Source organism: Leptodactylus fuscus, chromosome 4, assembly GCF_031893055.1.
Source record: "Leptodactylus fuscus isolate aLepFus1 chromosome 4, aLepFus1.hap2, whole genome shotgun sequence".
In the NCBI taxonomy this organism is placed as follows: domain Eukaryota; kingdom Metazoa; phylum Chordata; class Amphibia; order Anura; family Leptodactylidae; genus Leptodactylus; species Leptodactylus fuscus.
This window is the reverse complement of record NC_134268.1, coordinates 161,542,123-161,556,283: the sequence shown is the minus strand read 5'-3', so window position 1 is coordinate 161,556,283 and position 14,161 is coordinate 161,542,123. Positions and strand designations below refer to the sequence as shown.

Genomic DNA, 14,161 nt, shown 5'->3' with positions numbered 1-14,161 from the left:
CAGGGATAGTCTTGGCAATGGATATTAGAAAGTAGTATTACAATTGTTTACAACCCTTTAATGATCACTCTGTTTCAATAGTTTCCAGGGAGCTTTGTGTGAAGACTTTTGGAGATGCTGTATGTAGGTGTAGCCAGTTCACTCTATGATGCCAAGTTGCTATGGCAATGAAAGTAACGACTTACTTATGACATCAGTGTTTTATATTAGAAATTGAGAGTGCCATGTGATACGGAAAAAAAGTCACAACCTGTAAAAGGAGGATTTTGCCTGCTGGGTTTTGTGAATGTTCTGAAATCTCATTTGTGCTATTTCTTCTGTTTCCCATAAGAAGAAAGAAACACTAAATGTAAAAAGCTACAGCAACTCTCAGTAAAATACATGCAAATTCAGATTGTGACTGCATGGCATACTCCCTGCTCAGTGGCGTAACTAGGAATGGCGGGGCCCTGTGACGAACTTTGGACATGGCCCCCCCCTTCCTGACCAACACTGAAGACCTCAAACCCTCCCCCATATTCCTGCACACAGTATTATGCCACATAGTGGCCCCTGCATACAGTATTATGCCCCATAGTGGCCCCTGCACATAGTATTATGCCCCATAGTGGCCCCTGCATACAGTATTATGCCCCATAGTGGCTCCTGTATACAGTATTATGCCCCATAGTGGCACCTGCACACAGTATTATGCCCCATAGTGGCCCCTGCACACAGTATTATACCCCATAGTGGCCCCTGCACATAGTATTATGCCCCATAGTGGCCCCTGCACACAGTATTATGCCCCATAGTGGCCCCTGCACATAGTATTATGCCCCATAGTGGCCCCTGCACACAGTATTATGCCCCATAGTGGCCCTTTCACACAGTATTATGCCCCATAGTGGCCCCTGCACACAGAATTATGCCCCATAGTGGCCCCTGCACACAGTATTATGCCCCATAGTGGCACCTGCACACAGTATTATGCCCCATAGTGTCACCTGCACACAGTATTATGCCCCATAGTGACCCCTGCACACAGTATTATGCCCCATAGTGGCCCCTTCACACAGTATTATGCCCCATAGTGGCCCCTGCACACAGTATTATGCCCCATAGTGGCCCCTGCACACAGTATTATGCCCCATAGTGGCCCCTGCACACAGTATTATGCCCCATAGTGGCCCCTGCACACAGTATTATGCCCCATAGTGGACCCTGCACACAGTATTATGCCCCATAGTGGCACCTGCACACAGTATTATGCCCCATAGTGGCCCCTGCATAAAGTATTATGCCCCATAGTGGCCCCTGCATACAGTATTATGCCCCATAGTGGCCCCTTCACACAGTATTATGCCCCATAGTGGCCCCTGCACACAGTATTATGCCCCATAGTGGCCCCTGCACACAGTATTATGCCCCATAGTGGCACCTGCACACAGTATTATGCCCCATAGTGGCCCCTGCACACAGTATTATGCCCCATAGTGGCCCCTGAACACAGTATTATGCCCCTGCATAGTGGCCCCTGCACACAGTATTATGCCCCTGCATAGTGGCCCCTGCACACAGTATTATGCCCCTGCATAGTGGCCCCTGCACACAGTATTATGCCCCTGCATAGTGGCCGGGTCATGTGACGTCAGAGACATCACACAACTAAGCCCGAAGCCTGGAAAAGTAAGTAACACGTTTTTTATGTTCCTTTACCTTTCTAGGGCCTCTGATCATTATACTCGGGGGTCTGCAAATTATCAAGACTGGCTGCTGGTCCCTCCCTTTATAATTACCGACCAAAGACATCCCAGGTGTGGCCAATGAGAGACAACTCTGGAGATGCTGCAGGCCAAGGTAGCACATGTATGCAGTGCAGGCTGCTCAAAGTAGCACAAGTAACATGTGGCCTGGCAATGTCCTTGATAAACAGCTCCTGGGAAACTTTGGAGAAATGGACATACCACTGGTTCCACAACGGAATCACTGAAATGCTGAGCTGTTCTGGTACTTGTCTAGATATAATGAAGACTACGGGGTCTGGCTACAGTACATTATGCCATTTCACACCAGTGGACCAGTGTGATGTTCTCTTGTAAAGGCTTCTTCACGGCAGTTCCCATGCATCTCAATATCAATTTCTGGCTATCATTGAGTCTGAGACAAAAGTAGGACTTATTACTGAAGTGAATAAACCTTCATTTCAGTGACCATTGCCATCTTCCTGTGCACCATGATAACCTTTGAAAGGTAAAGGAACTGGACAACAGGGTTGTAGCCCAATGTCATGTAAATTCCTTCTGATGACTTGTTTTGATAACCATTTACACTTTTAATTATCAATTAACTTATCAATTTACAGAATTGATAACTACGCGCCATTCTTCCAATCAGATGATACATCTGCGTAGGAATTCACCTCCACGCACCTCTTGCTGTCATTCCAGTCTGTCATTACTATCCCAACCCTGCACCTACTTGATCTTGTCGTGGTTTCCGTGGCTGATTCACTGTGTGAGTCACTAAATCGATTAGGCCCTAATCAGAGAGTGAAAGTTGAAAGGATGGAAATGGAAGCCATGAAGGAATTGCGATGTGGAAAAATAGAGGAGTCGGAGTCATAGTTAGTGGTTTGGCCTACCAACTCCACAGCCCTTCTTCTTAGTGTTGCGATTTCAATGAGGAATGTATTATCATATGTTTCACTTTCTACTTTAGTAAATACAATTGCAGGAATTTTGGCTCCCTGGATAACCCCTTTAAAGGCACATTTTCAACATTTGAATTTTATCAGACGGTAAACAATATCTGACAGATAAGTTATTCTTTTAATCCCTTATTTCACAATATAGCAGAGTGATGACACCAATTCAGGAGATGAACTGGTGCCATCAGTAGTGGGTTTCTTCCATTGACAACCTGATGCAGTACCAGAGATCAGAGATAACTCCAATCCCAGACATGTAACCCCTTAGATTCTGTGGTCAATAGCAATTGCAAGTCTGTCACACTGTGTAAGTAATCCATCATCTCCTTCCCAACAATGGAGTTGCAATGCCAGCTCCTGGCCAAATGAAGACATTTAGGGCTACCATCTTTGTACACCTATTAGGTTTTGCCAATACAATAATGATCAGAACACTGCATAGTCTAGTTCCCTACTGTGTTACTTAAAAAAAAATAAAGCAGCCCATATACATTAGGTTTGTATCACCTGAACCCACTGATTTCTAAGGGCCTGGCTGACCATCTAATATGTATTCAGGTGTCCTGACTAAGCCTCCCCCCAACCCGATGGTATATGATGGTTCCATTTCAACTATCCAATCCTTTTGTTCTTGCAAAGATAAGCCAATATCAGGGTTTTCTGACAGTAACATTTCTTCTGAAGGCCGGAAGACGACACGTAGAGGCCGGTTCCTGAAGAAGATGGAAGCAGCACTGGAGAGATCTCACGCAGCGCTGTTTGAGCACTGGGGCCCGCCCCCAGTGCTGCAAGAGAACTCATTTGCATAAAGACGGAAAACGGAATATCTACCGAACGGCGGCGTGGAGAAGACATCTAAAGATAGCAGAAGAATAGCCTTTCTTAAGGCTATTCTTACATGCTAGTTAGAAAAAAAGGGATTCTAATGATAGGTTCCCTTTAATGCTATGTCACTACTTTCTTGTTTTATTACTTTAAATGTTTCCCCTTTTACGCCCATTGCACAATTTACTGTTTTAGTTAGCCATATTGATTTTCTATGATTTTTAGCCCATAGTTTTTCAGCTGTTTTGATTTTTTTTCCTGCTACAGTGTTCATTGTATAGGAGAAATATTTTGTAATAAAAGTCTTCTGATGACAAGCATGGGAGCTTTTAATAGGTTTCCTTCTGTCAGAGTAATATCCATCCCTCCCAACCATCTTGGATTCAATGGGACAGTCCCAGATTGCGGGTGCTATCCCAGTCGGTAGGAGGTATGTCTCGTCTTCAATATTCGGAGCAGTAGGCGCTATGTAGTAATGTCCCTTACATCATGCTGCATGTTCTGTCCCTCTTTCAGTCCTTTGAAAGTTGGTAGATATGCATACCAACAGGGGCATAGGTATAGGGGGTGCAGAGGTAGCAATGGCCCTGGATCCAGTATAATAGATAGAGTGTTTTATTTTGGGGCCCAAAACGTGAAGTTACAACAGGCACACGGCATACCGCAGCGTCTGAGTCACCACGGTGGTGCAGAGACCCAGTTGTCACTAAGTCATTGTTGTTGTGCCCAGTTTCCCTGACTGGCATCTTCCTGGGCAGGGTTTCAGTGCTAGCTGCAGCCATTGGTCGGACTTAGGCACTGCTGGGGCAGGATTGTAAATGAGTCTGCTTGCATAGACTATAGCCTTGATGACCTGATTTGCTACTTGGTGAGAAGTCTTATTTGGCCGCAATATGTTACAGACTAGCAAGTACTTCACTTATAACGTCTGTCTATGACCTCCATATGTGAGCTCACATTACAAGTGACTACAGCCGAGCTCCACAAGTCAGTCACCAACCAGCCAGCCCTGCTCTCCACCAATCACCAAGCGCGTCTCATTAGTAACTTCCTACGCACGCCAGGATTGGCCAGTGTCGCTGCGCTTGCCGATTGGTTATTAGTGCTGACGTGGGCGGGCTCTTCTAGCCAGGGAAGTGTATTGCAGTGCTGCCGTGTATTGCCTAAGAGCTTCCGGTGCGGTCGGTAGTCAGCCGGTAAGCCGGGCACTTTGAGGCGGCGTTGGTTCCCTAGGTACGTGGGGGCTTTAGTGACATGTCGTTGGTTGACTTGCTCATGGACTAACGTGTGGTGTGATCGCTCGGGTGACTAGACGAGCCTTACGGTCCTGAATGTGGTGCGGAGCTCGGTCAGGAGCGGGGGAGACCCCTGAACACTGCTAGGTGAAGGGGCTATGTCTTCTGCTGCAGAGGCTGGAGCGGCGGTAGTGGTGGACGGCTGTGTGACATCGGGCTGGAAGAGCAGAAGTGACGGATCTCCTGCTGCCCGGGGAGGAGGCACAGTGCTGCCAGGCAGCGGCTCGGCTGTCACGGTGAGAGCTCTGTTCCGGGTGGGGGGCGGGTGAGTGACCACTGGCCGGAGTCCTGGATATACCCGGTGTCCCTGATACCGGGACTGCAAACTGTGTGTCCAAACTTCTCTATGTGATGTATCAGGAGTGTCAGCTTGTGGGGAAGGTCATGGCTGCCCTATAGACCTCTATAAATGTTCCATAGAACGGGATAGATCAGAGTGATCTGCGCACTTCAACTCCATATGGACCAGACCTTGTCCTGTGCAAACCAGAACTCCCTCACTTTCAGGATCTGCTATTGCAGTGTGAATTGTTGCACAATTTGACTTCATCATCTCATTGAAATTTAAAGGGACTGTCTAATAACAGTGAATAGATCAGTGTTGGAATCCACATCGAATTATTGATTTTACCCTGGCAACTAGGTCTTACCTCCTTTTGAAAGGGTGTGCCCCTGCCTAGTCTGAGGACATAAGCACTTTGGACAGTGTCAGATTGTGCCGAGACCCCCCCAAATGGTAACACCCAGTTGTCTATTTATTCTTATATGTCTAAGAGGACGTAGTTATTAGCAGCAATACTAGAGTGCTGTATCTTAACAACCGTATTTTCCACAGCAGACATGTTGGGGAAATTTCCGATCTTCTGTAAATGTTTGTCACTATAATAGTCCAGTCTAGTCAGTAGAAGTAATCGGTCTCAGGCTTTTACAGTAGTGGGTTAGGTGCTTTATATTGCAGTGGGAAGAGAGGTCTGTGTGGATTATTCAGAGATCCAAGGCTTTTAACACTGTTCACACCTGCATCACTGTTTCTATTATAATTGAAACCACAACATCCTGACAGTTTTGTCACCGTGAGGTGCGGATCAGTAGATACTGACTTTTAATAAGGTTGTCATTTTGACATGGGATCACTTTTTTGAGTGTGTTATGGAAGAGGAGATGGGTCAGATATGAGAAATAAAACCACGTAGTCTGTCACTAGGGTCCAGCATGTTAGATAGGACAGGCTCACATGAATGTAACGCTCGTAGCGATTGTCATGATGCTCATGTATTTTAGAATATGCAAATAAAGCTCTAAAGTGCAAGGCTCTACAGAGGAAGGTGAGATTTCAGCATAACTCACTGGCCTTGTCACTCAAGGAAGGGGGAATTGAGATGACCAAATTTCGTTATTTGTACACCATTCACCGTATGGGTTAAAGAGGACTTTTCACGTCCTCAGGCACATGAAGTATTATATACCGCTAGAAAGCTGACAGTGCGCTGAATTGAGTGCACTATTGGCTTTCTTGTTAGTTCTTCACCAGGAGCACATATCAGTGCCGTTACCATAACTCTTCAGTGTCAGAAGGGCGTTTCTGACAGTCTGTGAAGAGCACCCCTTCTGACAGTAGAGATCATAGCGCTGTACTGTCAGAGGGGGCATTCCTCACTGCTCAGCGATGAGGCTTAGCCGTGAGCAACCTCCTCCCCCATCCTTCTGACAGTAGAGTCCATAGACTCGTACTGGGTGGGCGTTCTTCACCGCCATGCGTCATTTCTGTGCGGTAAGGAATGCCTCCTCTGACAATACAGTGCTATGGACTCTACTGTTAGGAGGGGCGTCCCTCAAGGGGACTTGAACCTAGGATCTCCGATTCCCCAGTACAATGTGCTACAGTATTTAGTATTGCGGCCCTGTCGCACATAGGTTCCTTATGTGCAATATGCACAGGCAGTCAGGAGGCTGTTGCTCTGCTGGAGTTTCCTTCCTTTTTTTTTTTTTTTTTTCTGGCTACTTCCAGGCCTCGGCTGTGTATCATAGTTGAATGCCAGAAGTAATGACACTGGTACTGCTCCTATGCTCTCGGCATTACAGCACTGTGCTATTAAGGCACTGAGCATTAGCTGTACGCCTAGCACAACGTAATACTATGGAGCAGAACGGGAAGGGGTTAAAAGATGTGATCAGCAACCAACAAGCATTCAGTCGCTGATCAGCAGCATCATTAGACAGGGCAGTTATCAGCATTGAGCGTTTCTTGGAGCACTTGGGACGATATTCAGGGCAATTATCAGCAACATCTAATAGGGTGTTAAGGAAAGTTCATCAATTAAAAAGTCCTGGAACACTGTCTTATAGCTGGAGTTGCTGCCCACTTGTAGGAAAATGACCTAAGGGTATGGCCACACTGTTTTTTTGCCGTTTGGAAAATCATTAATTTGTTTTTCAAATTTTTATTTATTTTTGAGCACCATTGTTTATAGTGATAGCTTGTCTTGTGGGGTCATAAAAAGTTTTTATACAATTTAGATATATAGTGTGAGAAGGTGGCAGGCAGAGTGCTGGTATCATGGTAAATCTCTCCCAGGTTTATGATATATGTATGGTCCAGGGCAGGTCTTGAATAGGCTTCAGCCCCAGATGTAGGTCCTGGGCCATAAAAGGCTGCAGAGCCTGCACTTCAGGGCAGATCCCGGGAGCAAGAGAAGGCGCCTGGGTCTGTTTTGAAATACGGAGAGTCTGGTGAGACCGCACTGTGCTATTTTTTTTTATTTATTTTTTGTTCGTGTGATTGGTAATAAACTACACGTATAGTTATCATTTTACTGTTTTAGTGCTCGGACAAGCAGGGTTTTATTTTATGTTTTGCCTGAACTTAAGGCTGTATTTTATTTTGCTTATTCTGTACCTGAAGTGAAGGTTTATTTATTTTGTTGTTTCCAAATAAACCTGTTGGGGCTGCACCATTGCTGCTACCGAACTACCTACCACACAATAATTGTACATATTTACTTTTATAGCAATTCAATCACTGGCTTTGTAATGAATTTGAGGATTTTTACTGCTTGTGACTGACCATGGCTGCCAGCCATTTATGAAGGAGGTGGTTTGGCCTACCTGACTACAGCCTTGATTGCTGTGTGCACAAGATTTATCAAATACAACTTGGAAGTGAACAATATTGTTTCAATTTCACATCAGTAAATGAGGAAGGGGGGAGTAACATGTCAGGATAGAAGTTTTACAGATGCACCAAATGTTCTAATATTGTGCAATATTTGAAATATTTGGTACAAATGACCTCAACATAAACTTCACCGAAATTGCTTATAAAAATTCCACTCCTAATAACCCCCCCTTCACATAATAACCTAGTTATTTATGTATTGCTGAGCTCTATCCTTTGAGGATATGTCGCCCATTAATGTAACGTGTCCATGTTCAGTCTCCCGTTCAATTGGAATAACTATTTATTAATTGAATGAAGAATTGCTGTTATGTAGAGAATCATCATTTTTATATCATACGGTAGTAACTCCTTGTGTATTTTCTTTAATATCCTTCAACTGGTCACATTTGTGACCTTGTGTACAGGCTTTTACCCTACATGTCTGGAGCTTATATCTCTGGCATCCTGAGTATTTGCACAAGAGTAAAGCTTAGTTTTAGTGTATGTATTAAAAACTTTATAACAATAATGTTTCTAGTCCTTTGCTTGTATACTTCCTCACATGAAATTGTCAAAAAAACTATAAAATAGAGAGGTTGTATTTGTTGCTGCAGTTTAATATGGAGTCAATTCGATAAAAAAAACTTTATATTAGGATATATGGATGTCGGGGGCTCGGAGTCAGATTGATGAGCAGCTCCCCTATGACGGGTCCAGCTAATATATTACCTAAATGACCATTCATTTGGATAGCACACTTGTGTTACATGTAATATTTCCACTGCAGAAGTATTCCAATTAGAAAATAATATTAATAAATTTTATTTCTATAGCGCCAACATATTCCGCAGCGCTGTACAATTTGTAGGGTTCAAATACAGACAGATACATTACAAAGAAAGTCATTTCACACTATGGGACTGAGGGCCCTGCTCGCAAGAGCTTACAATCTATGAGGTAGAGGGGGTGACACAAAAGAAAAGTGTGTTACTGAATGTACACTGCTCAAAAACTAAGTGATCACTAATGGTAAGTTTCCACTGTGCTGGTGGATGTGTAGGTGGATTTTTGAGGAGGAATCTACTACAAAAAATGCCTCTGAACTTTCACACTCATTCCAGTGAGATTCAGGCAGATTTTGTCCTCTATCTGATTTTTAGCTAGAGGAGGGGGGAGGGCTGGATCACATGTCAGGATCTGTCTTCATTTGGATTCCGCCTTGTATATATTAGGGCTAGGTTCACACCTATGCCTGCACCCCACCTCGGGATTCCGCTTTGCAAGCTGCATTTTTGGCCCTTTTCGGGCTGAAACCTGACAGAACCTATTATAGTCTATGGAGTCCACGGGTAACCGCTTTTTTAAGTGGATTAGGTTTCTGTTTGGGGAGTCCCCAAGCAGATCCCCCGAATGGAAACCTGAAAGCAGGTGTGAACCTATCAGAAAATAATAGAGAGCTAAAACATTTTTGGAGAACAAAATGACACATCAATAATCAATGGAGACCAAAGTCATCGTGAATTGGATTCTAATCATCCCAAAATTAAAGGGGGGGGGGGGGAATGAAAATCACAGGCAGATCCAATTTGCATAACCTTTGACATCCACTTGTAATATGTATGGACCTCACAAGCTTGAATGCACACGTCTGAGAATGCTGAGATGGTGGGACCATGTCCTGGGGAATCGCTGTCCAGACAAGGGTTGTGGCACTTGTGAACTGCTGGACACAGCGATGCTACTTGGTGACTTTGGCTGAGTCTGTTAAAGTGAGTGTATGCTGGGGTTATAAGTCTAACCCCAATACCTTGTAGAGGTGATTCTACAGTTTCCAGATATGTCTCTGTTATGCACCTTTGGAGCCCCGTCTTCATGTAAATCACTGTTTTATATATATATAAGTGAGGGTGAAAGTGCTTTTCTTAAGAATCTAGAGCTGAGACCAAAGCCCAGCCAAGCTGAGCACCCAATGCCTTTTTGCCCTTGATTGTATATGAATAAAACATTGAATTTAATAAAAATGGGGCTCCAAAGTTGAACGGGTTTCTTTGTACATTGTAGATTCACCTCTATAAGATACTAGGATTAGGGTTTTCAGCAATTGACTGCTGATTGACTCACTTTACGTGGAGATAGCAGGATTTTTGCTTGATAGTATATATTACAAAGTTTCTTATTTGTCTTTACTATTGGGTTTTTTTTGTGACAGTTTAATAAATATGGTGTGGGGTACAGGCTGTAGGGAGGTCTGTTAAGTTGTTTGTGGTTCGCAAGAGATCACATCGAAGAAGACAAGTCTAAAAGTTTCTTGTTTACTTAGTTTCGCTGTTGCATTCCTACTAATGTGGGCAGCGTACGTACTCCTGCCAAGATGGGTGAACCTGACCTTCAGTGTGTCTAAGTAGGGACATCATTGCTGTCCCTTGGACCAGTACGATTTGTCCAGGCTCTGTATGGTAGATTGATCTGCTGCTTCGCTATACGTTATGCTGAAATTGCTACAGGCACAATGTAACAATGACATTTGTAATTTTGTCAGTACCTTATTTTTTTTTTTTTGGTCACTGAGAATCCCTTTTGCCCAAATATCTTTACTGGGTGAACCTCTGATTTTGTCGGTAAGCGGGAATATTCGAGTTGCTTTGTACATTGTTGTGAGATTATGTCCCTTGTGGTGTTAGTTGCTGCAGCGATGACTTCTGAGATTATGATAATATATGGCCAGTCACTACATAATGTGTAAAGTACAAGAGCAATAATCCTTGTAATGTCATGTATATACACAGCTAATGATTTTCCTTGTGTGAGGTGCTGAGTCACTTCCCCTTTCCTGCCACAAAGAGGGCCTGTACTGTAGCATGACTACATTGCTGTATCTGATCAGCAGCTATGTCACACGCGTGTCTTTGATGGTTTATTGTATTATAGTTTGCTAGTAACCCTTGTTTCCACAATACTTTTCTCATGCAGATATACATAGGTTTATCTATGGTGAACTACATACAAAGTGTGTGTGAGTGAAGAATAGGGAGGCATTCACACTATCGTCGGTGTCCGATACTAATGTTCACGCAAACACTTTTGGTCAAAAGCCTCTGAACACCTCAAGCTTTCCATTTTATTGATATTTACACAGTTTAATGTCTCCAATGACTCCTCTATTTTTCCACAGTCTGACTGACTCCTGCTCTGACTTCGACTCCTGCATGAATTTCTGACAACCATTTTCAGTCAGAAGAAGGATCCCTTTAATTCCTTAAAAAGCCGGTGATTGAATTCCTAAGAAAGTAAATATGTAACAAGCTCTACATCTAATTAATTAGACAATATTACAAATTGTACAATTAAAAATAATCATCTTATTTTGAGGTCTGAGTCGGTAAATTTTTTTTCCGACTTCAGCCAAAATAGGTTCTATGACTTTCCACTCTGACTCCACAGCCTTGCCTTTGTTGGTATAGGAAACTGTATTGACTTTCAAACCCTGCTTTCTTGGCAGTCTCTGTAGGACAGACTAGGGCTGGGCAAGTGATTGAAAAATTACTGAAATCAAAAGTTAGCTCAGTTAATCAATGTGAAATTGTTCATCAGTTATTTTACCTTCCTGCCATCCTGTCACACACTGCCATTGGTTAAATGATGGCACTAACTGTATACTGTCCAGTCAGGATTGCTGATATGTACGTAACCAAAACCAAAATTCAGTGGTGTGATCTGTAAAAGGAGTGTCCTAAAATCGTTCATTAATTGTAATCCAGATAAACTATTATAATTTGTGATTTTCATTGGAGGCATAATTGCCAAGGCCTAGGACACACCTAGATTTCTTAAAGTTATAAAATAAATATATATATATATATATATATATATATATATATATATATATATATATATATATATATATTTTATTATTATTATTTTTTTAAATTACCCTTTTCTTGCCATTATAGCAGCGTAGTCTGTCCTGAAGAGAACTGTCCAAATCCTGTCCTAGAAGGTAAATACTACATTGATAGACCTGCCCCATTGTTATGCAGTTAATGATAGAAAGTCGTGTTATCTCCTAAGTGACATGTTTGCCTAAGTGTAAGAAGTAGTTTAAGCAAGGTTTGACCAACAAGAGGCAGCTTATCAAGAAACAGAATAGACCTGAGAAGATTCTTTAGATAACAAGACTGGACTGACCAGAGGTAAACCTTTAATATATATCCTAAGGCTCTGTTCATACTGTTGTTCTTTACAATTTTATCACCAGTATGACAGATCTGTTTTCAAACGGCCACTGCTGTTCTTTAAAAAGTCTTTAGATTCTTACCTGTCAAAGCCACGCATAAGAACACGGTTTTGGTTGCCGTACAGCCAACACATTGATTAAATAATTGTATAATTACAGTGCAGGGAAGTGCGGCCCTCCAATGTCATACCGGACTGGAATAATCCACTCAAACATGGGGAGAACATACAAACTCCTTGCATATGTTGTTCCTGGTGGGATTCGAACCCAGGACTCCAGTGCTGCAAGGTTGCAGTGCTAACCACTGGGCCACAGTGTATTACAGAGACTGGAATAATACATGAGGCAGAATTTATTGACTTGAGATTCATGAATCGTTACATTGCAAACCATATTAGATGTTTATAAGAATCGGCCATCTTGAATCCGGTCTACTCATATTTTAATGGTTTATTCACACACAACAGACTTGTACAAATTTCTCAGATCCGTTCCACATAACCCCATACCGAAAAATGAGACTGTCTGTCTGAGAGAGTTACATGATAAATATAGAGGTACTGCTTAATCCACTGCTGCGGATAACTTCACTTTTCTATTGATCTCTATAGAAATTCTAAAAAAACGGCCTGAAATGTAGGCACTGATGTAAAGTTTACTGTGCCCATAGTGTAAGATTTGTACAGCCCCCTATCCATCAACATATTCCTGCACTGAATAGTCATAAAATGGCATATGTCTGTAGATAAGCAAAATGTTGAAAAAGTTATATGTTGAATGTTGAAAAAAATGTTGAAAAATTATACCACATAGTGACTCACTGTAATGAAAAATAAGTCTTACGAAGCATACTACCCTGATGGAGGCCAAGTGGGCACTCATTTGGATGGGTGAATGGAGGTCTATGGCCATTTTCAGCTATAGAAGCCGTCACAGTATTGGGGTGTGTATGTGTAGGACCAGTTTTAAATAACTGTTACATATGTAGCCTGGCGAACCCCATTGACTATAAATAGGTTTGCCTGTTGTCTTAAAGCAGCAGGTAAAAAAGTCGTTTTTTTCGCCCAACTTCGGGTGGGCATTGCAATGGAGTCTCCAACTGAGACTCCATTACAAATATGAACGTGGCCTTACATGCTTTGTCTGTATCAGAACTTATAAACTTACAGTAGGGTGCAACCTGTTGCTTATATAGTGTACTCTGTGCAATGGTTTTCACTCCTCCATGGTGCAGCAGTGAGTAGTTAGGTTTCACACGGGGGAAGGTGTCTCTTACCTTCCTATTAGTTATAAATGATAGTGTCTATTTAGCAAGCTCGTGATCTCTGGGGCCAAGTCAACAGCAATTCATGAATTGTAAGCAATGTACAGTACATCACTAGCGGCATCTAAACTGTATCTGCCTTTTATAAAAATAGATATTCATTTGTCTTTATTTCACTTTTCAACTTTGCTGTATAGACTGGAACAGATCTGTACAGGTTGGAAAATGTAGTGACAGATGACAGCTCTGTTGTACTGCTGAAGGCCCAGGATAAGGCTGGACAGCTACTGAATACTCAAATACAAGGCAAATGGAGACCAAGAAGAGTTAGGGGCCATTCACATGGAGGAAAATGGTGAGGAATTTCAGAGCTGAAAAAAAAGCCTCCCATTGACTTCAACGGGTTCCTTTTTCTGCTATTTTTTTTTTTTTTTTTTACAGCGCTGAAATTCCACACCAATTTCCTCACCATTTTCCTCTGTGTGAATGGACCCTCAAGGTTCTAGTTATGAGAGTCAGACCAACATAACAGGCATGCACTTGAGAAAGGTTCCTGTGAGAACCAATACGTGGTGTACTGCTTTTCCAATAAAAGGACATTTTCCATCTATACAAGTTGCTGACAGACCAGATTGTTTTTTGAACCCTTTTAGCTGGAGAGGGGTTTCTGCTGTGCAATTTATGGGATGATACCCAA

At 42.6% G+C, this 14,161-nt stretch overlaps 1 protein-coding gene across 2 annotated transcripts in view; it reads left to right on the top strand.

Moving 5' to 3' along the window:
* The window catches only part of ATP2C1 (ATPase secretory pathway Ca2+ transporting 1), a 115,553-nt gene that overhangs the window by 36,014 nt on the left and 65,378 nt on the right, over positions 1-14,161 (top strand). The window contains exon 1 of one of the 2 annotated variants that reach the window (XM_075271293.1): positions 4,655-5,045. The exons of the other annotated variant lie outside the window; for it this stretch is intronic. Coding sequence (XP_075127394.1) covers positions 4,908-5,045 — 138 coding nt within the window. The 5' untranslated portion in view covers positions 4,655-4,907. Of the gene's footprint in view, positions 1-4,654; positions 5,046-14,161 lie in introns of those variants that run through there. 2 annotated transcript variants of the gene reach the window in all.